We start from the raw sequence: 21,649 nt of genomic DNA, 5'->3' as shown, positions 1-21,649 counted from the left end.
AAAAAAAAACACACACACACACACACACACACACAAACCAGGCACGTTTATTCCAGAAGCTGAACAAATGTAATTTAATCTCAGCGACTCCTTAAAAGAGGATGACACGGCAGCTTTAGGCCAACGTGGGTTTCGGTTTTGTCTGAGCTGCTGCAGCTCGTCTGGCAGATTTTCTGACAGCTCGGATCACAGCAGCTTTTTGTGATTAACCGTCGTCATGGCAGCTGGATAAAAGGGACCCCTCCCGTTCTGTTCTTCTGGAATTCAGTGTGCTGCAGCTGACTGTCTTCTTCGGAAGAAACTCTGTGATGGATTCCAAGTAAATGTGTCCATATGTCGGTCCTGAGGACCTGGAGCCTCTTGGGCCACGATGAGCAGATGGGGGGCGACCCCCTAGTCTGGCTGAATCTGTCTTAACTGAATTCATGGGTCTTCGGGAGGAGGCGGGGGGGGGGCGCAGCCAGCTGGCCCAGTGAAAAGCTATCTGACTCCTCTATTCAGGCAGCACATTCCTCCAGTTTGTGCTCGACGATAAGGGATAGATGCAGCGGGGAGGGGGGCGCTGAGTGACCCGCCGAGAGCCTAAAGAGACTCCATGGACTGTGGGGGGGTATTTTCAGAGTCTCTACATTTAAAGCCCCCTCCTCCAGCTGAAGCAGAGAGAGAGGGAGAGGAGGAGGCTGATGGCAGCTGCCGGACAATAGAATGTGAACGTGAACACACTCTTCTCTTTTTACCAGCTTCTGGCAGAGGGGGTAACCTGACCCGAGAAGTCCTGGCCCTCCCCCCCTCTCTAACACGGAACAAAGAAGGCCCGGAAACCCTCCAAGACCCCAGCAGCAAACGCCCGACTTCTCCCCACGCTATAACTTAGGAGCACAACTCCTATTGTCCGAAACGACAAAGTTTCAGGGCTGCCAGCTGTCGCTCAGGCTTCAGTCTAAAGAGCTCCACAACAGAGCTGAGGGTCTGACACAATCACAGCGCACAGACTGTGTGTGTTACCTGCAAAGTCCAAATTCTCTCCTGACAATTACACAAAGCGATTCCTTCAAATTTTGCGATTTGTTGCACGTGTCAAAACTCAAGGTCCAGGGGCTAAATCCAGGCCGCCATAGCTTTTTATGTGGCCCTTAATACTCCAGATGCCAAATTACATCAATCAGTCCCTCCAGCAGTTGTGTAAATTCCTGCAAAAAATCCCTGCATTTTTCACGTTAATGCATAGTTTTGAGTCAAACCTGGTCAAGTCAACTGGGCTTAATTGATGCCAACTCTGCAGTTGGGCGGTATTTCTTAATTTTATGACATTGCTCCCTCAGCCTTATTCAATCTCAAGTTATAGTGACCAACTTTGCGAGTAACAAAACGTCACCTTTAACATCATACGCAAGTCGAAATATTGCAAAATTCCTTGAAAATATTTCTAAGTTAACGCCATAAAATATTTGATTTCGACAGGATTTCAGCCTGAGGCACAGCAGACATGAATCTGCACATCCTGTTGTGATCACACTTCACTGTGTCAATGACAAAAAACTAGTTTGACTCAGAGAAATAAGAAAAACTGATTCAAAAATAGACACTCCTGATCCAGAACGTGTGCATATGTGTGTGTGTGTGTGTGTGTGTGTGTGTGTGTGTGCGTCTTCACCTTAAACCAAGGTTGGCCTGCTGGTTGACCTGAGTGGTGCTGTTGGATCGCCGTAGGTTCTTGATGGAACGGCAGCTCCCGGAGTTGGTGTCGCTCTGCGGGTAGAGAAGCTTTGTTGGGAATGGCCAGGAGGAGTCGATAAAAACCAAAACAAAAACAAACTGTTCTTAGCAGAAGCCCACCAGCGTGTTGCGCTTCCCTCTGCCATCAGCGGCCACAGACACCGACACCGACCGAGAGAAGTGCTTCCCTGGAGACGCGCTGCTGGGCCGTTTGGATATGGAGAGCCGAGAGCCCAACAGGCTGAGGTCCACAGCATCACCAGAAGAACACGGCGGGACAGACGAGGCGCTGCGTGTCGTATGCATGCTTCTAAAATCTGGAAAACATTGCAGAAAGGCATTTTGGAGGGCGTTAAGTAATAAACAATAGAGGCACTGACACTACATATCAAGCAGATTACCAGTAGTTAAATGTAATGTTCAAAAGTTGTGACATTTTAGCATTTACTGCTCTGCTTTGGTAACAAAATCCTACCTGAACATAAATATTAAAAAAGTTAAACGGAAGGTGACTGTGGTGACACACCTTTTCATCACTAGAGACTCTTTATTCTCCTGTGCCAGGTCGTATGACCAGCTGGATTCTAGTCCGTAACCTTCCAAATTGTTGCGTGTAAATAAAAACTACTATTACTGCGACTAAAATTAGTACTCTGCGTCTGCAAAAGCTCTGAGGTGAAAGAAAAAGAGTTAGACAAATTTGAGTTAAGCGCAATTGTCAACGGTTGCATCACAGTTAAATAGATAGATTATCTATAGAGCTATAGATCTTAGGTGGTTGTGTTTAAGCAGAATGTTACGGATGAATTAAGAGATCAAATTTGTTGTTTGTAAAGTTTAAATCAATAAAAAAACATAGTGATTAAAAACAAATTTGGGTGAATAAATTGCTCAATAGAAAAGTCTTAATAACTTGAGTTTAACCAGTTTAGGTGTCTTTCAGCTGTTACACTGGTATAATTCTCCTCATAACTACACAATAAATCTAGCAACATGAAATGTTTGCAAACTGCTTCATCAATTCAGTTTAGTTCAAGCGAATAATACTTTTTAAATTCCAAAGGGTCATTAAGATATCTTTTTAATATTTATAACTAAACATCTTCAGAGTTATACTGTGAAGAGGATGCTCAAGGTATGTTTTTTTTTTTTTCATATAGTTGACATTCAAGACGAGTACTCTAGTCTCTAGTCCTCTGAAACACCCAATAATTGCAGAATCATCTATTTCTGCTGCTGCTGCTGACTTGCACTGAAATAATATTCAGAGTTAAATTTTAACAGCTTGTTTGATGAAGTCAGTTCAGCATGTTGTTTACATGAGGACTCAGAGAGTTGAACCGCTGAAGAACAGCAACCTGTTGCTCCCCCCGCAACACCCAACAACAAATCCACTCACTAAATTCCCAGCCACTGGAAGAACATGGAATCCTCTGGTTACGTTTCCAAATAGTTTACTGCGTCAGCTATAAATCTACAATCTGATTTGTGACCTAAATAACTTAAGGTATTTATGGTGTACTACCACTGAAGGTCAATAATGCTTACTAAAAAGCTACTTTTTGGTAGTTCTTAACTACAAACTTTGACCCAGTCGGTAACAGGAACAGTTTTTGGTAAAGAAACATTTAGTTAATAGAGTTGCAGATTAACTACATGTCTACATACTACATGTCTGCAAGCTGCTGTGAAAAGAGGTCCTAAAACTAAAAGCATGTTTAAGATGCTTTGAAAGCCTCCAAGATTTTAAATGACAATAAATTTTGCTGCCCATCAGTCATCATAGCTCAGCTAACGTCTCTTTTATATTTAGTATTCAAACATTTATACTATGTCATACTTAGTGCAAAACAAACAAACAAAAAAAAGTCAGCACATGATATAATAAAGTGAGCATAAAGTATATTATTTTAATCACATTAGCCACTTGACATCATCTATGTAATAACACTTAAAGAAAATTTCTGTTCTTGTTTCTGGAGGTCAAATAATAACACTGGCTGAGGATAAAACAGAAATTATGTAACAGAATGCTCCTTTGGTCTGCTGCTTTGTATTCTTGCTATAAAAACTTGACCGGTGACGTTTCTGGCAGCAACATCACCTCAAAACCAGCTTTTTACCTACTATCACAGGATGCAGTTTCAGTAGTTCCTGTTGGTAGATATACTTAGACTATTCAGCTATAATTTTCATTTATGTTAACAGCAAAAATTAAAATGTCATTAATGTTTTGCTCCAACAAAAAAAAAACGTATTTGATTTGATCAAGAGATTTTAAAAACTGCACTTCTAAAGCATAAGTCTTTAAATTTATGTCATCCAATACCTCCATAACATTTGTCATCAGAAATCTATGTCTAATTTCAATTTCAGACTTCAACCATACTGTTTCCTATCAAAAAAAAAATAATGGAATGTAATTTTGTTTTCTCAGCTGGATTTAGTATATTCTACAGTAACAAACATTATTTTTAGGTTGAATAAAGAGACTGTCAAAAATTAAATACTTCATTATTTAACCACTAATAAAGCAGATCATGTATCAAAGATTTTTTTTTTTAATGTTCCCCCTGGTAACATCTTAACAAAAAAGATAAATACTTTCTGTGACTGTAGGTTTTAACTTTTCATAAGCTTTAGGACTACTTAAAAGGCTGTAGCTTTATGGTGGAAGATGGACAAGTCCTGAAAATGCTGCAAGTATACCCAATAACTTGTTTTGTATAATTAGTACTGAATAAAAATATACTTAACTGCATCTGACTTCTGTAAAAACGTTTCTGGGAGACCCTAAGCACCTGCCTAATTTCCTTTTTTGCTTGGCCTACCTCTGAATCAAACACAGAATTACACGCAACACTTGCAAGTTAACATAACCCAAATTTAAATATTACCACAAAAGGATACATGCTCCGTAACGTTATGATAATATTTAAATCATGGGTAAAATTTGTGATTTCGTAATTCGAGATTCAGTTGAAATGATAACAGCGCAAACATGTCTTATTAGAAAAGTACTAAAAACGGTGCTTTTTAAATGAAGTCTGGTGGGAGCCTTTCAAGCTAACTGTTCCCTTAACGGCCGTAAAACCAAACATATCAGTTTCTCCTCTGGAGGAAAGACTCACTTCACGGACGGGATGGCATCATGGTGGATAATCTGGAGTATGCTCCCACGGACGTGGCTTTTATTTCCAAAAAAATCCTCCGATAAACAGCGAAAGTCCTCCGTGGACAGTGGAGCAAATAACGCGTATCATCATCTCTGTGGTAACAACACGGATAAATCCCCACCCCCCGCCGTCTGTCATTGGTGGACACGGATACAGCGTTTGCGTGTTCTTTCATCTGATTGGTCGCAGAGAAGTGTCAGCCTAATGTACGGATTATAGGGGGCGTGTCTTCCCAAACGGTTTGGTTGACTTTTAAACCAACACTTTCTCAAATTGAGCATTTGCAAATAATCACGAGACAAAGTTTTATTCATAATTTTATTAACTGACCCTGTAGGACATAATTAAGAGATAAAGAACAATTAAAATATGCTGCAATATATACACAACGGAAAGGAAAATGTAATTATAATCAGGTCCCCTTATTTAAAACAAATAAATACATCTTATTCCAGGTTTTCTATCTCCTTTTAAACTCCACAGCAGCTCTCCATACATCAGCTCCTTTCCCCAGCAGGATGTCCTCTGGTAAATCCTCCAGTCCCTGCAGAGGTGGAAGCTTTTTCTGCTCCAAATGGCTCTCTAAGATGCACTTGATGCTGCAAACAGCAGGGAGGGGGAAGATGGAGAAAACAACTGTCAGCTCTGGATCTATTGTTTTCACCCCATGCATTCCCTTTTGAGTTCTGGCCCAGCTGCTGCTTTAACAAGAGTGAGCGGTGGCAGAGGGGGTACAACTTAAGCTTTTTTCTGCTGACAGATGGCTGCCTGGAGGGGTCACGCTCTGATCCTGGAAGTCAAAAGGCTCCAAATCCCTGAGGGTCTGGGAGACTGCCAGTTAAGGCTGCCACACGTTGCTCTGATTAAAGCTGTCAGGATTCACCAGATTCCTCTAGATCCTGGTGGTAATCTTTAACTGACAATAGGCACACTTCCTGAAAAAATTCCTCCCAAATCTGGTAAACCAAAATCATAACTTTAAATTCTTTAGGGATGATTTTATGACTTGGTGGCAACCTCCTCCCAAAACCAAACACACACACACACACACACACACACACACACACACACACACACACACACACGTTGTAAATTACATTTCACAGAAGAAGAAGAAATGTTAATCGCTTTATCTTACTCCCACTGAGGCTGGTAACGCTCTTCGGGCAACGCATTGCTCGTCTTCAGCAGCAGGATTTCATGCAGCTCCAAGGTGAAAGTTTCAACATCTGTGACAGTAAAGAAAGCTTTCATCCTTTTTCTCTCCTCCTCCGAAAGCTTCTGCTGGAACTCTGGAGGCAGTTTGTGAAACGGGTCCTGGAACCAGCATTCAGAAAAGTCGTTACAACCCAAAACCATGTTCTGTGGTTTGGATCTGTCTGGAGTCAGAAGTAAGACGTTTAGGTGCTTCCACAGAACTTCACAAGGTTTTTGAAATCGTTTTTGTGAGAAAGAGTTTTATAGATGAAACTCTCTCACAGGCTTACAATCTTTAAGTCTATGAGAGAAATATAAATATATCAAGACAAATAATGGCCCACTCATTATTAAAAAAAAAATACTGTTTTATAATGAACAATATACCCTTTGTTTGTAAATGTAAACTGTTAAATAAAAGACATTTTTAAAATAATAGTAATAATAAGAACACTGCAGTCATTAAAATTTAAATTAAAGAAATAAGTAACTTCGCGAGATAAATACAATTTCTCTTTCTACAGTGACAGTTTCTTTTCTTGAATATCCTTCGATCTGTTTAGTTTTATGTCTGAACTTCGAAGCTTTCAAATTACTAATGCAAATTACTTTTTAAGCCTGCATTTTTACCACAAAAGCTGTACATTTTTCATACAAAATTTACAAACTAATTAAAAAAAAAAACTTGCATTCAAACTGAAGCTTCCTGGGATTTTTCAGACTTACCTGCTTCTTGCTGAGCATGAGCTCCGATTTCCAAGAATTGAGAAGCTGCCAGGTGAAGATGCTGTGCTTCAGTTTGCTTTCCCCGAGACCCTGAAGGAGAAAGATGCCCCCCAAAGCTTTAAAATTAATCAGAAATGTGAATTTTGTTCAGATATAACAGCAGAATGTCAAGGCTGTAGCCAGCAATAAAGCAGTAAGGAACTAAAACATCTCCCACTCAATCTATAGTTAAGTCCACAATTTTTGGAAGAATTAAGCAATCTTTCAATTTGTCAAACATTTTTCCTCTGACTAGAAGTAATAACGGTTTGGAGAAATTAGATTGAGAATCTGTGGAGGGAACTAAAGATAAGGGTGATGGCGAAGAGTCCTTCCAACCACAAAGACTTAAAGCTCAACATTAAAACAGCGGAAACGTTCAAAAAGCTGACAGGTAATCAATAGAAAGTTTTGCTTGTTCTGATTAATATAGATTCTTTCATTAATTACTATGAAGTGCATAAATAATCTTTGACATCCCATTTTTATCAAACTAATTCTAATTAAGATAAATTATTGTTTAATTAGTTGAAACTCCTTTAACTTTATCTTTTGAGAGACGCTTGTCTCATTTCCAATCAGAAACTGGTTTTATATCTAAATCTTCAGGAGTATGAATACTTTTAGGTCTAACTACTTGTTTATTTTAAGTCCTAGTGTTTTTGAAATGGACATCTCCTATAGAGTGTAGTATGGGAAATTGTATTTTTTTAAGTGCTTATTTACAGTTGATTTTATGATCAGTTTTAAATATAAACTGAAATGTTTTTGCACAAATATAAACGAGAATCCTCCACACTTTCTAAAAATTTTAAGAACAGATTTTAAATTTTGAGAATGGATTTTAAATTTAGAGAGAAAATGAATTTTGCACAATATGAGCTGTTTATTTTATTGGCTACGTGTTACAAAGACCTGAAGACAAAGTTGTCAAATGCATTTTTACAGGATTAATTTTCAGAACAATATTTGCAGCATTTGGTGCAGGAGAACGTCAGTAAGTATAAATCTGATATCTCTGCTGCCGCAGAGATACTTGTAGACGGTTCACACCTTGGCGACAGCGTTGGAGATCTGCGGACCCATCTTCAGGGAGTCTGTGAGGTAAGACAGCAGCTGACCCTCTGGATCTCCGCCTGCCTTTCCCAGGAAGCGAAGGCCGATCTCAACCACGAACACGGCATCACAAACGTCAGTGTACGAACGCATGACAGTAGTTGTGGCGCTGCTCACCGAGCCCTTCAGGGCTTCCTGTGACAGACACACGGAGGCTATGAGCAGACCAGAGGAGAGCAGCAGATGTGCTGCTCTCTGACCTCCGACAGTCTGGACTCGCAGGAATCCATCAAGGAGATCTACTGAAAACATTCTGCAGCTGGCATTACTCAGTTCCAGGAAAAAGAAAAAAACCAACTGTAAAAAAAAATGAGTCAATGAAAAAAAAAAACTTACCTGATTAATCTTCCCTCTCACTTCAGCTAGAACCACAGAGAAATCCTGCAAACTTCTGTTAAGGTACCTGGAAGTGTCCTGATTCAGAGAAAGAAAATATGCAGATTAGCAGAAAGTTCACTGTTTTGCAATTTGCATTAAGGCTATGTATATATATATACAGTATTTACTGCCTGGATGAGCGGTTTTCCAGCCAGGAAGCGGCGAGCCAGCTGGGTTTGGATGACCTGCAGGTCGTAGCTGCTGTCCGTCTGCCCGCCTTTCTGCAGAGTGTAGTTGCAGTTTGCTAAAACGAGCGGCAGCAGCTCTCGCTCAGGGTGGCACAGAGTCAGCTGGGTCTCAGATATCCTCTCTAGTGGAACGCTGTAGTCACTGTGAAGGTGACAGGACAGGCAGGAAAACAGCGTTTCAGAGGTTATGGATGAATCTAAAATCTACATGAATAAAATAAACTTCCTAGAGTCATTCCTTCACGTAGAGCAGGGGAGTCCAAACGTTTTGTCATGTGAGCCAAAGAAATAAAAAAAACAAAAAAACGTTTTTGTTTTTTTTTCGGTTACTCAACAATAAACTAAATGTGCAAAATTTTAACCAAACAAGGCATCTAGTTTTTTAATTCTCTTGGGCTCGATTGAACAAATTTACTCAGAGTTACAAGAACAGAATTTGGGTCACTTTCTTTCAAAAAGCTCCCCATATTTAGCCGAGTTTAGCAAATTAGATAAGAGCTGATTTTGGTGCAGCAAAGTCGGCTTTTCAGTTAAAGTCTTTGCTCCGACTTGGTTCTACTTATGATAAAAGTTTAATTATAAAAAAGTGAATATTTTGTACTGAACTTAACATTTTCCATTCCAATAACTTTACCCTTATTTCAAACAAAAATAAAAATCTCAATTTGCATCAAATACCTGTGATGGATGGGCCGAATTTGTATCATTCTTGAACTGCAGTTGGGAGTCTCACAAAATCAGTAACAGGGCGACCCCAGATGTCGAGGATGCTCTAGTATTGACTCTCACTGGGCCATTCTAGCATGTGACTGCAACGACCTCAGGCTGCTGTCGGCGCAGAACTGACCTGCCCTCCTGGCCGCTCACTCGCCTGGTCTCCCTCACCAGGCCGTTGTGAGTCTCCAACAGGAAGTCAACCAGAGTTTGGAGACATGAACCAGGGCCGCGTCGGCACGGCCTCAGATACTCACTGGAGCTCTCCACCGTCAGCTCCTTCTCACAAAGATTTACGTCCGCCCCCAAATCTGCAGCTAAACGCACAAATACAAACACAGACGAGTCAGCAGATGCAGAAATAATGTTCATCAGGCTTTTCTATGCAGAAAATAAAATAAGTGACACATTTGAATCATGCAGATTATCACAAACAAATGGAAAAAAAATCATAGAACAAAATGAGAGAAGAAGTGTTGCTTTTTTTTAACAATAAACTGTAAACTTCTTGCCAAGAAAACAAACAAAACACAGTAAAGTTCTTCTAAAACCATTGGTGTCACATGATTCCCGTGAATTCTACATAAATCAAAATATGTAAAAAAATAAATAAATAAATTCTACATATTTTAAAAACTGAATCATGCACCATAATTTGCCCTCATCCGTAAACCTTTTAACTTGATCTCAGTGGTCCTCGAGACCTTCTCTATTTTCACTAAGCAGTAGTTTAAGAAAATAAGGATAAACACGTTGGAAGCATGTTGATGTGTATTTGTTTCCATATCATGTTTCCACATCGTGCTGCAGATTATACGCCAAGCCCCGACATTCCCATAATATTATGAAACCAAACACTGAAGACTTAAAACTGTTTTCCTCAAACACAAGAAGACAACCAGACAGTTAAATTAAAACCTTATATTTGAGGGAAATATAAAGATTAATTTAATTATCCGGATAATTCAGCAGCCTGCAGCTAAAGTTAGGTTTTTTATATATATGCTAACTATAACTTATGTTATTGACACAGTAATTCTATAATGTAACACCATTTGAAGAGCTGCAGTTGCTATGCAGACTGAAATGTAAACGGCTCCACCCTTACAGTTATTTGCCACCTCGGCTCTGAGCAGGTTCCACACGTTGATGAATTTGTTCACCCTCTCAGTCAGCACCTTCTGGAACCCTGAGGAGGATGATGAGAGAAGGCTGTTTGCGGATGCATTCCTGCATTTTGCTGCAGCTGCTCAGTCAAAGAGGAAATGCTGCTTCACCTGCAGGGATTCGCTGCAGCACCTGTGCGACAGTCTGAGAAGCCGAGCTCACTGACGTCAGAGGAAACACCCTCAGAAGGTCCGACTGAAGAGCAGCCAGTTCAGGCAGGTGATGGAGCTGCCGCACACAGTGTACCTGAGACACACACACACACACACACACACACACACACACACACACACACACGCACACACACACACACGCACACACACACAGAGTCTGCTTGAGCTTCAAAAAGGGTTGAAGAAATACCAAAAATGTAAATGTATTTCCTCCACCCTCTCCGCCTTCTTCTACCTCAAACGATTTTTTAGTTTGTGCCGTTATCATTTTAAAGATATTAATAAATGTTTCCAGTGTTCATCAAATGTCAAGCATCCAGTCCACATTTACAAAAAATAAATTTTGTGTCGATCAATTGTGCACAAACATAGGAAAGAAATATTTATATCAGTTTTGTTTCATTTTGTTAATGTGTGTGCTATAGGACAAGTTAATCTCTGGTGTCTGCAGGAATTCTTTTTTTTTTCTTAATCTTAAAAACTATAACTGCACAAAACATTACTAACGTAGCTCAGTTTGACTGACACCATATTTTGTTTGATTTTGACTGGCTGGTTGACCTTTGATGATCTCTGGAAACCCTGATTAATATCTTTAAAATAATCAAAGCAAAAATGCTCTTTTCTTTGCTCCACAAATGTTTAACAACAATTTGGTTTAATTTGAAGACAAAGAGCCAATTTTACTTGGGTACTTTACCCTACAAGGACATTAAAACTCCAATCCAAATGGGTTAATAAATGTGCTATATCACCACCAGAATCAGTTCATGAACACAAAAAAGAAGCTAAAAGTTAAATTTTTTGGGGGGTTGGGGGTGATATTTGTAGGTCCTGTCCCTAAAAAACAAATGATGACAACGTGTTGCCCATTCGCCAGCGAAGCGCTCGGTACCTTCTTCATGAACAAGCTGAGCAGCGGCAGAGAGTCGTGTCCTGACTTCTCTCCCACCAACTGAGAGAAGCGCTCCACCGTCATCGTCTCACGCAGAGTCCAGAAGGACGAGCGATCCGTCGGGCAGTTAGAGGGCAGGGACAGCATCCTCCCAGGGTCGGCAAACAGCAGCGTCATCAGGGGGCTTCCAGAGAGTCCGTCATCTGAGGCGATTCTCTCCTGGGCTTCCCCAAGATTCCTCTGCAGGTCCTAAAGCAGGAAGGAAGAGAGGCTTTCCATCACTCGTCGTCAGAAACGTCTCAGAGTTTAAAACATGAAAACGCTTTCAGACACAAGTTTCCAGAGTTTTTGGTATTTTTTTAAACACACCTTTACAAAATGAAAAAAACTTTTTGTGTTGGTCAACATTTGAATATGGGAACTGCAAGAACCAGAGACAAATTTCCAGAAAACTACAGCAAATAAAAGTTTGGAAATAGAAACATTTTTATGCTTACTCTTTGTTTAGGGCTGCAACGATTTAACAAATTAATCGCGATTAATGAATTACTGAAAAAATCGTCAACTAATTTGGGAATTGATTATTTCATAAATGGAGTAAAAAGACAGAAAAAAATGCTAAAAGAGCAACACATTCAGAGCAGTAATTAAAGCCAAAGCTCCACAAAAATATAAACATTTTGCTTTTAAGATTAAAAAAAAACATTCTTTGTCTGTAAATATGTTCTGTCCAAAACTCATCAAGTAGCCGAGTTTGAGCTTCATCTGGTTCAAGTAAAAAGCTCATATTAAGCACCTTTTGCTATCCAGTTATTAACTGGTTAATCTAAAAAAATAAAAGATTAGCCCTACACCGTACTGATGTTAAGTCGAGCCAAAAGGTCATTTCATATGTTAATGTTAGGAAAATTTTATTTAGCTGCAGATTTATCATTTGCTGCTAATGTTCACTAAATGAATGCTCTGTTATTGCATGCTAAGCAATAACATTTATATTTTCTTATTTAAAAATATAATTTAATTATTGTGAATTTGTATTTTTTTTAATGTATTTCTAGTATTGCAAAAAATAAGACTAAGTGGCTAAATATAAAATCTGTAGAAAGTGCCATTTTTTTATCTGATTAGTTGATTAAGTATCAAAATAATCAACAGAATAATTGATTTCTAAAATAATGGTTAGTTGCAGAACTATTCCCCCATTTTTTCCCACTTATTCAGACCTGGAAAACATTTAAATCAAATCCTGCATTTTCCAAACTGCATAACAACCTTTGGATTTCTAACTTGTTTATTTTTAAAACACCTTAAAGCGTTTTTACCTGAAGCACGGGGTTGATGGCAGAATCACAGACGAGTTTCTCCCATCGCTCCCGTCCCTGTCTGGAGGACAGATCCGGTCTCGCTCCTCTGGAAGCTTCATCAAATATTGGCACGTTTAAAGTCACGTTTTCACTTCTCGACCTAAAAGTCAATGAAAGGTCGTCGTAAAGATGGCTCTACCTTCAGGGAGTCGTGTCAGGATGAGATGAACCATAACTGCTGTGTCGTCACTGTTCTGGTCCAGAGTTTTTCCCAACACTTTCATGTCCCTCTCCAGGTGGTGCCACAGAAATTGGAAAACATCCAGCGGATGGATATGGATCATCTCACTGACTCTCTGATATAATGAGACATAGGTTGTCCTGTCTTAATATGGAGGAATATTATTAAAAAGTGATGAGAAATATGAGGTCCAGTCTCACTCTGTGGTTCTTTACGGCTCCTTGAAGCATAGCGAGGTGCATCAGCAGCCGCAGGATGCCGGACTGAGCCGACGTCATCTGTCTTTCAGGAACGTCGGATCTCCGATGAGCCTCACCGAGGATGTGTCCTGTCCGGGTCTGGTCCCTGACATTTACACCAAAATAAATGGATTAAACAAAGACGTGCAAGTGAAATTGTTCAAAAACTTAAATCAACAGAAGGTAAAGATAATTTTATTTATACAGCACGTTTTCAGCAACAAGGCAATAAAAAGTGCTTTTGTATTGGTCTCACCTGTGGTGGTTGTGCTGAGTAAAACCTGCCACCGGGACGTGTCTTTCTCCACCAATGGGAAGCCCACAGTCAGGACAGAATGATCTGACCACTGGCTTTCCACACTATGAGACAACACAGGATTAATGTCAGACTCAATGAAGCTCATTTTATGCTGCTAATAGTTTATGAGGGATTAAAACAAATAGTGAATGCCTACCTCTCCCACAAAGCAAACATGTCCATTTGCACAGGCTAAAAATAAAGGAAAACATCACATTTAAGAAGTTTAATGCAGGAAAGCTGCTCAGAGTTGATGCGACAATTCAGAAAAAAAAGTTACAGAAAACCTGGGACAATCCTAAGTTTTTTATTTATTTATATGTCTGTCTTTATTTAATCATTTGAACGCTTACTGACTCTTCCTTACTGTTAATATACGTTTCTTGTTTTCTCCCACGATTCTACAGTTTCATCTTGTTTATGCAGCAACTTTCAAGCTTTCGGGGGGTTTTTCTCCTTCTTTACTGTAATCACTATTTTAATAATACTACATAATCTGAGAACTGATGTAAATCCATTTTTATTAACTTGATATGACATCATAATGTTAACACTTACTATACTCCTGGAGTCTCTGCTCTCTTAGCCACTGTCTGGCTTCACTTGTGTGATCATCTGGCATAGTTGGAAGGTACAGGTCCTGGGTGAAAAAGAAAAATGAAAATTAATAATAATGAGGAAGGTAGGTGAAGTCCATACAGTAAATAACAGAGATTATTCTGGATTTTAACAATATGAAAAGAGATTTTGAAATATAAAAACATGTGTAGATATGCATATTTTGTGTCAAATAAGAATTTGTTCATCAGTTAATATCCTGCGCATCATTAAAAAGTAAGACTGCTGTCTCTCATCTTCAGATATAGTGGTTGCAACTAAGAAAAGTGACATGAATCTACAAAACTGAGTTTCTTTTACACAGATAAACAAGCTTCTCACTGGGACGTTCTCAGGCTGGAAGGCGATCAGATGAAGTGGGACCAGAAGAGGATTTCCACAGAGGAGCACAGAGTCCAGATGGACCAGCAGCTCCAGGAGAGTTTGTCTCAGACCCGACAGATCGGAGCTGATGTGAAGATCGGACCCTGTTCGGCCGATACGATTCATCAGAAGAGCCGAGCAGAACTCCCTCAGCTCATTCCGGTCGATGTTTCTGAGGAGAGCTTTCAGTCTCTCTCTCTCCTGAACGATCGTACAAAAAAGGCTGTTAGAAATATTTGAGAGCAAGTATTTTATTAGCAATTTAAATTACCAGGAAATGGAAAGTCTACAGAACATTTTGAACATTCTCTTAAAACAAGCTACACAAGCCAAACAGCTTTTCCTTTTAATCTTAATCCTTAAATAATTTCAAAAGTTTTTAGCCTTTTGGACTCCTTTTAAAGAACATCAGATGAACTGTAGACAGGGTGTACCTGTGTGGAAGGATGCATGCTGGTATCAGGTGATCTGTACCTGCAGGTGACCCGTCTAAACAGAGCCAGAGCCACCAGGCTGACCTGAGATCCTCTCAGCTTCTGCAGACAGAAAGCACAAGGAAAAAATACTTTATTTATCCCGAAGAGGGAAATTCGCATATGCAGCAGTAATGCAATAAATAGTAAAAACAATAAAACTAATATGCACAAATACATGTATTTTAGCATGATTTTTAACATAACTGCATACAGACTCCATATGCAACTCCAATCTGGCGTTAATTGCACAAAAAATAAATTAAAGTCACAAAACACACACAAAAAATATTGTCAATATCTGATGATTACAGCCAACATGTGGCCACTCTGTGCTCATCGGATGCTGTGGAAATCAGTCCAAATCTTAATCATTTTAACTTCTTTCCAAAAGTTAAAATGATTAAGATTTGTTGGCCTCTAGTGGCTATAAGGAGACATGAGGCTACATCAGTCAGTAATGCTTCAGCTCTGGAGCAGCTCTCACCTGCAGCTCGGTCACAAAGCTGTTGGACCGGTTCTCCAGGAGAAATTGATCCACAGCGTTTCTCAGATCTCTGTAAGACGTCCCACAGCAAAGGAAGTGGTCTACATTTGTTGGAATCATTCTCTGAGAGAAAAAAATTTTTTATTTTTATTTAAATCATATCCTAACAGCACAATTACAACTTACAGCATCAGTCGGAATCACTGTGAAATAGTCCACAAAAAAATAAAACAAAATGATGTATCAAAGTGTTGCACCTGGAGCTGCAGTAGTTGTGCAGGGAAGATCCACCTGCAGGCCGGGCTGTTCATCAGGGACATGATGGACTCCATCCCAGAGCACCTGTGCAGCGCTCGCAGCAGGTAAACTCTGAGCCAATCATTGCCGCCGTACTCAAATAACCCTCTCACCTGACGCAGGTATTCTGTAGCCATCGCCTGTCCACCTTTTTTTTCATCAGAAAAAGAAAACATGCATATTCGTTTCCACAGTTCTAGCACATATGTGCAACTACAGAGCTGCTTTTAAAAACCAGATCACCTTGAGCTGGAGTTTTCTCGAGCAGCTTGGCAGCCGTGTTCAGGCAGATTTTCAGTCTGGCGATGTTAAGGAGAAACTCTGCTGGGTCCTCTTGTCTGTCCGGAGTTTGTTTCCTCGCAATCCTGCTCAGAAATCTGACGTCTGCTTGATGCTCTGCAGCAGGATCCACTTCTCTGGCTGCTGAGCACAGCAGGGAATCCTGAGAGGACGGAAAGAAGCAGTTCACAGTTGTAACAGCAATCAAACTGTCATCGGTCCAAAGTTTCAGTTTGTTTGTGAACAAATATCAGCAACACAATAACAAAGTCTGAAAGCCGGTGAACCTGGAAGCAGTTGGCAAACAGCAGGTAGAGTTCTGTTCGGTCCTCCTGGTCCAAAAGATTGTTCTCCAGATTCCTCAGGTAGTTCTGGATGTGAATCTTCACCTGGTCAAAACTAAGACATGTACTTTGGTTAAACTTCTATAAAAATATGTTGTTATATGTTTGTAGTGACAGTTTGGTTTGTGACAGATAATTTGGGGAAAAAAATTGAGATTTCTCCTCCTAGTGCTGAAATGCACCGCTTTGTTAGACAAAAAAAATGAGCAGAACCAGAAGGAGGGTCTTAGCGCTGCCAATCATGCTTGTGTACACGTTGCCTACACTCTCCACTTTGTTCTCTGCTACTACAGAACAAACTACAGTTTCTCCCCATCAACAGAGCCTGCCACAGCTGCTCAAGCTAGTTAGAACGACCATCAACGATGGCAGATAAACGGTTTTCCTGAAACGGTAAGTTGTTTCTCCACCACTAGCACACTGAGCAGCGCATACACAAACTGATCGATTGACAGCGATTAGACACTCCTCCTCGCTCTGCCTGGATGTTTTTCTGCAGACTGCAATAGCAGCACAGGGAGGAAGAGGAGGAGTTTGATTTTTTTTTTTTACAGATTATTGCAGTGTTGTCAGAACATGGTGACAGTTTTAATAAATACTTAAAAAATAAATGTTTTATGAAAGTTACATACTGCAGCTTTAATAGCTGTGCATTTTACTACAGCATGAGAAGTTGTTTACGCCTTCTCCCTCACCTGTACTGCAGCAGAAGCTTCGGCAGCACCGATCGGACCATTGGACTGTTATCCACACACTCCAGGAAAGGAGTGAGCTCTCTGGTGCGGTAAACGTCTCCTGCAACGACAGCGGAGAGAGACACCTCAGTATTTGCTAATGACCTGGTGCGTGTTCACTGACACCGACTCGTTCAGTCACTGACCGTTAGCAGAGACGAGCAACGAGAACAGCAGCTCCACCACGCCCTCTTCGGGCTTCTGCCCCTCTGACAAACAGAACCTGGACACGACCTCCAGGAAGAAGGAGTTGCACCGGCGTCTGATGGCTGCCTGCTGCTCGAGTGCCACCCTGAGTTACATTAAGACAGAAAAAAGATAAATATAGGGGATGGTTGGGAGTTTCTGGGGTCGATTTGTGGCTTTTCTTTACAAAGAAGCACCAAGCCAAACCAACAGAAGTGAGCCAGCGGCAAAAACTGGTGATAAATGTACACTTACCCATGACAGATGCAAAAAGCTTGCTAGTAAGGGAATATTAGCAGCTAGCTAGAGGTAGCTGCTAATGAATGAATCACAGAATGCAATGAAACGTCTGATTGTGACTCAAACTTTTTCCTGACAGAAAAGTCCCATGAAAAAAAAAAAGATTAAACTGTCCTACCATGAAAATATTTAAGACACGTGATTAAGGTTTTAATGCCAATTAACTTTTTTTTGTTTTGTTTATAAACGTAAGACATTCAAGGCCTTAATTACAGACATAAATTTAAGACTTCAAAAGATGCGAGGAAACTCTGACAAAGGTTATAAGGTAGATAGTATTGGTTCAGGTTGGATCAGCACAATTATTTTGTAATTTATTTTCATCAGTAAAATTCTGGCAGAACAGGACATTAGAGGGATTTTGTATTACTCTTTTCAACTCACTTGACGCCGCGGGAAACAGTTGGCGTGAAATTGTTTGGCAACTCGGTCCTGCATTTCGGGCAGAAACGTCGATTCTGCTGAACGCATTTCTGAAGGCACGGCAAGCAGATGACGTGTTGGCAGGGCAGGACGGACGGTTCAGTGAACTCCAACAGGCAAACTGGGCAGGAGATTCCAAACCTTCAACATAAAGGGTCATTCACACCTTTACTGTCCATAATGTATAGTCTTATATCCAATAATAAGGTAAAATCTCCTAAATTAGAGATGATGACAAAACAAACAAAGGACAAGATCTGACCTGAGGTCCCTGCTGATGCACTCGTCATGGAAGGAATTGAGAATCCGGATCAGCTGCTCCAGCGTGTTTACACTTCTAACATCAGGAGACTCCTGCATCAGCTGTTGGACAAAAAAAAACAGACTTTATAACAAAAACATCTGACTTTATTTTAGCTACTGAACCTTTGAAAAGTCTCCATCAGGCAGCGAACGCATACGATAACTAATATGAAAGAAAACTCATTAGTTTAGACTCTAACTCCTAACTCAGTTTAGGATTTAAACCAGTTTAAAAAACATCAGAGATGCTAAACAACTCTCTGACGTACGTTCAGGTGAAGGTTGCAGTGTTTCAGAGACAGTTCTTTAAGCTTCGAGTCATCTTGTTTCACTTTGAAAGTGATCTGCTGGATAAAAGATGCAACAACAATCATCCCATGCCACAATGACCTGAAATGAAAGAAGATTTCGGATTAAATAACATCTAACAAACACAAACACATTTCCTCTGATGAGAATTCAACTTTTTTAGGCACCTGATGGAGGCCAGATGCTGAAAACAGGCAGCACTACACAGAGCGCCGTATTTCTGGCTGAAGGCTCTGTCCAGACACGGCTGAAGTAGCTCTACTCTGCCCACAAACGACCTGCATTCATCGAGGGACGTCACAGTCAAAAGTTTGATCTGTTCGACGCAGATCCCGAGGGCCAAAACGTCCTCCACCTGCAGAATGAAAAACACGTTACAGTAACCCTCAGATTGGAAAAGAAATGCCTCGACATTGTTCTTTAAGTCAGAGATAAAGAAGATCAGCGTCACCATTTCTTTCTGCTCGCTGTTCATCGATCCACGCTGAAGAACGTCTGCGGCCAGCTGTGGCTGCAGGACGAACATGTGGCTGAGCATGTCCAATCTGGCTGTAAAATACTTTGCAGCTGCCATGATCCAAGCAGGAGAGAGATCAGGAGCAGCTCCCATGGACGTCTGAAGCTCCGTCAAACAGCCCTGCATGGCTCTGATAAACACCTGCGCATGACATGTACGATCAGTATAGGTATATACGTCCTAGTCAAAGCAAATATCCTCTACAGACAAAGACTTTGTGTTGTTAAGTCACTTCAGAGTGATCTATGAAGGCTACTAAACTTAAAACTTAAAAATGTTTTAGAAACTAGTTGGATTTTCTTTCCTATTTCTAAATGACTTGACGCTCAGATATAGTTGTAGGTTGTCTCATTAAGCCCTAGCACCATTTCTCTTCAACTCAGCTTGCTTTGACAGCAGATCATCTAAAACTTGGTCTCAAGCTTGAAAAAAAAAAAAAAAACACTGAAGAACTACTGATCAAAGCTGCTGCGTGGATGGAAAATAGAAAGTTAGTTCTATTATGTGACAAAACTGTTTAAAACATGTTTAACTCAGCTGCGTTTCCACTGACCTTACAATTGCACAAATTGGAATTAGGAAAATAAAAGCACTTTATGAAAACATTCCAATTTAAAAAAAACATGGTTTTATAAAAGTCTTTGCACTGTGATGACTTGGTTTTTTTGGCTGTATTAAAATTAGCGGATTTTACAAAACACTTTTTCCCATCACATGAGTCACGTGATGGGAAATTTTCTTTACTACTGGCAGAAAAGACAAAGAAGACGACAGGAAGTAGTAGGAGGACAGCGGCAGCACAGCATGTTTGTAACGGCTAATTGCATTAACAAACTTAGTAAGGTGTGATTTAATGGAAACACCGCAATTGCGAAATCATGCTTTTTCAGCATTAGCAGAATATCAACAATGTTTTACATACATTTGTAATGGAAACACAGTTACTGATTTTTATTTTCGTTTAAATCAAGATACAACATCTCAACAAGTGAAAATCTCTGAACCTTGAGTTCGTCCTTGGATTTTATCTTCAAAGAGAGCAGCAGGAAGTCCTGCAGGAACAGACGACCATATTCCCATCGCTCCTCCTCAGAAAGCTGCTGGAGGTGACGGCCCGGTCCGCTGCTGGAGAAACTGCTCACAAACTGGAGAATCCTCTCCGTGCTTCCTTCTGTAGACACTGTAGAGCAGATACACATCAGATCACAAAATATTTCTAAATATCTGATTAAGAGCTGGCCTCAAACCTGGCATGAACTCGGACTCCTCCCACAGGCTGTCCAGGTTCATTTTAATGATCCAGCTGAACGGAGCCGAGCACGACTGCTGCTCACTGTCCAACAGGAAGTAGTGCTGCACCAGAACCTCCTGGTCTGAGTCGCTGGGAAATGCAATCAAAGAAATGTTTTTTTATTTTAACAATGAATTCCTCCGGTTAAATAAAGCCTGTAAAAGGCAAATCATCCAGTCGGTACCTTGGATTTGATGGAGGTGGCAGGTGTAAAACCTGCGAGTCTGCCAGGATGTCCATCCAGAGCTTCACAAGACCCGGACTGAGTCTGTCAGCAGAGAGCAGGTCCAGATTGGAGTACCGATCGATCACCTCCAAGATGCTGGCCAGCACCGGTGTCACGGTGGACTGGAGGCATCGCCACAGGGTGTGTCTTCACACACACAGAAAACATGCAGGTCATAAAAGTAAATACTTAACATTACACTTAAAACCTCAAAGTTTTACCAACAATGCTACATTAGCATAAATAAAAGATGAAAACCTTAGGAGAATTTGAAATTTCTAGTCTAATTTTACTAGCTACAGTTTATGTTTTGCGTAAGATGCAAATTCTTGCTTTATATGACAACCTACTGACATTTCCACCAATTCCCTAACAAAAACATTACCAACTCAGGCACTTATTTGCAGAAAATACGGGTAAAAGTGATCACCTAATCAATGCCTTACTGAGTAAAATGATGTGTCCTCGTGTTGCGACTGAACAGAAAACATTATCAGTCAAGTAGAGATGCTGGTTTTAGCTGAACATAACTGCAGTGTATCATCTCCTAATCTTCAGATTGGGCTTCAGGAGTGGAAATAATAGTTTCACTTCACTTCAATTCAATAACACTTCATTAATCCCAAAGGGAAATTAAATGTTGTAACTCCAATTACTCAAGATTCTTTAAAGAGTTATTGTAGACGGTGATGGACGCGGGCAGGAAGGACATCCTGTAGCTGCCTGTATTACAGCAAATTTGAAGAAGCCTCTGACTGAAGATACTCTGTTTTTGTGTGACAGTTTCATTAAGAGAATATTCAGGGTCGCCCTTTTTTATTTTATGTAAAATACTTCCCTGTAACAATTTACAAATGTTTTTCTTATTAGGCATTAGTATCTATCTGCTGGTTTCATTTTTAGCTCACAGTTTTGAGCAAAGGAATATTAAC

At 40.2% G+C, this 21,649-nt stretch overlaps 2 protein-coding genes across 2 annotated transcripts in view; both read right to left on the bottom strand.

Annotated features, from left to right (window-relative positions):
* Nucleotides 1–1,638: 1,638 nt before the first annotated feature.
* cep131 (centrosomal protein 131) lies at nt 1,639–4,946 on the bottom strand. The gene is made up of 3 exons (XM_015054298.1): nt 4,848–4,946; nt 1,837–2,033; nt 1,639–1,749 (listed from the first exon to the last, which is right to left on the bottom strand). Exons 2-3 carry the CDS (start codon nt 2,020–2,022, stop codon nt 1,651–1,653), a joined length of 285 nt encoding a protein of 94 aa, XP_014909784.1. The 5' UTR covers nt 2,023–2,033; nt 4,848–4,946; the 3' UTR covers nt 1,639–1,650.
* A 250-nt stretch (nt 4,947–5,196) lies between these two features.
* The window catches only part of rnf213b (ring finger protein 213b), a 36,502-nt gene continuing 20,049 nt past the window's right edge, over nt 5,197–21,649 (bottom strand). Inside the window, exons 34-65 of the mRNA XM_015054317.1 lie at nt 20,676–20,864; nt 20,448–20,581; nt 20,205–20,380; nt 19,135–19,341; nt 18,851–19,038; nt 18,644–18,764; nt 18,334–18,434; nt 18,033–18,212; nt 17,309–17,454; nt 17,124–17,223; nt 16,372–16,483; nt 16,049–16,247; nt 15,766–15,953; nt 15,509–15,631; nt 14,983–15,084; nt 14,507–14,749; nt 14,126–14,207; nt 13,725–13,759; nt 13,526–13,629; nt 13,231–13,375; nt 12,989–13,145; nt 12,808–12,902; nt 11,486–11,734; nt 10,528–10,663; nt 10,359–10,439; nt 9,384–9,567; nt 8,477–8,678; nt 8,307–8,384; nt 7,908–8,105; nt 6,816–6,905; nt 6,031–6,209; nt 5,197–5,491 (exon numbers count right to left, since the gene is read on the bottom strand). Of these exons, the coding sequence (XP_014909803.1) occupies nt 5,353–5,491; nt 6,031–6,209; nt 6,816–6,905; nt 7,908–8,105; nt 8,307–8,384; nt 8,477–8,678; nt 9,384–9,567; nt 10,359–10,439; nt 10,528–10,663; nt 11,486–11,734; nt 12,808–12,902; nt 12,989–13,145; nt 13,231–13,375; nt 13,526–13,629; nt 13,725–13,759; nt 14,126–14,207; nt 14,507–14,749; nt 14,983–15,084; nt 15,509–15,631; nt 15,766–15,953; nt 16,049–16,247; nt 16,372–16,483; nt 17,124–17,223; nt 17,309–17,454; nt 18,033–18,212; nt 18,334–18,434; nt 18,644–18,764; nt 18,851–19,038; nt 19,135–19,341; nt 20,205–20,380; nt 20,448–20,581; nt 20,676–20,864 (4,663 nt within the window). The 3' untranslated portion in view covers nt 5,197–5,352. The remainder of the gene's footprint in view (nt 5,492–6,030; nt 6,210–6,815; nt 6,906–7,907; nt 8,106–8,306; nt 8,385–8,476; nt 8,679–9,383; nt 9,568–10,358; nt 10,440–10,527; nt 10,664–11,485; nt 11,735–12,807; nt 12,903–12,988; nt 13,146–13,230; nt 13,376–13,525; nt 13,630–13,724; nt 13,760–14,125; nt 14,208–14,506; nt 14,750–14,982; nt 15,085–15,508; nt 15,632–15,765; nt 15,954–16,048; nt 16,248–16,371; nt 16,484–17,123; nt 17,224–17,308; nt 17,455–18,032; nt 18,213–18,333; nt 18,435–18,643; nt 18,765–18,850; nt 19,039–19,134; nt 19,342–20,204; nt 20,381–20,447; nt 20,582–20,675; nt 20,865–21,649) is intronic.

The sequence above is a fragment of the Poecilia latipinna genome, unplaced genomic scaffold (genome assembly GCF_001443285.1).
Source record: "Poecilia latipinna isolate Pla-1442-1.1 unplaced genomic scaffold, P_latipinna-1.0 Scaffold1242, whole genome shotgun sequence".
In the NCBI taxonomy this organism is placed as follows: Eukaryota; Metazoa; Chordata; class Actinopteri; order Cyprinodontiformes; family Poeciliidae; genus Poecilia; species Poecilia latipinna.
Note: the sequence above shows the minus strand (reverse complement) of the source record. Positions and strands in the feature narration are given on the sequence as shown.

Bases quoted from the DNA above. Each gene is read 5' to 3' on its own strand.
- cep131 (XM_015054298.1), bottom strand. From the start codon at position 2,022: ATGCATACGACACGCAGCGCCTCGTCTGTCCCGCCGTGTTCTTCTGGT. The intron at 1,750-1,836 runs GTGGGCTTCTGC...CTCTACCCGCAG, and splicing joins GAGGGAAGCGCAACACGCTG to AGCGACACCAACTCCGGGAG.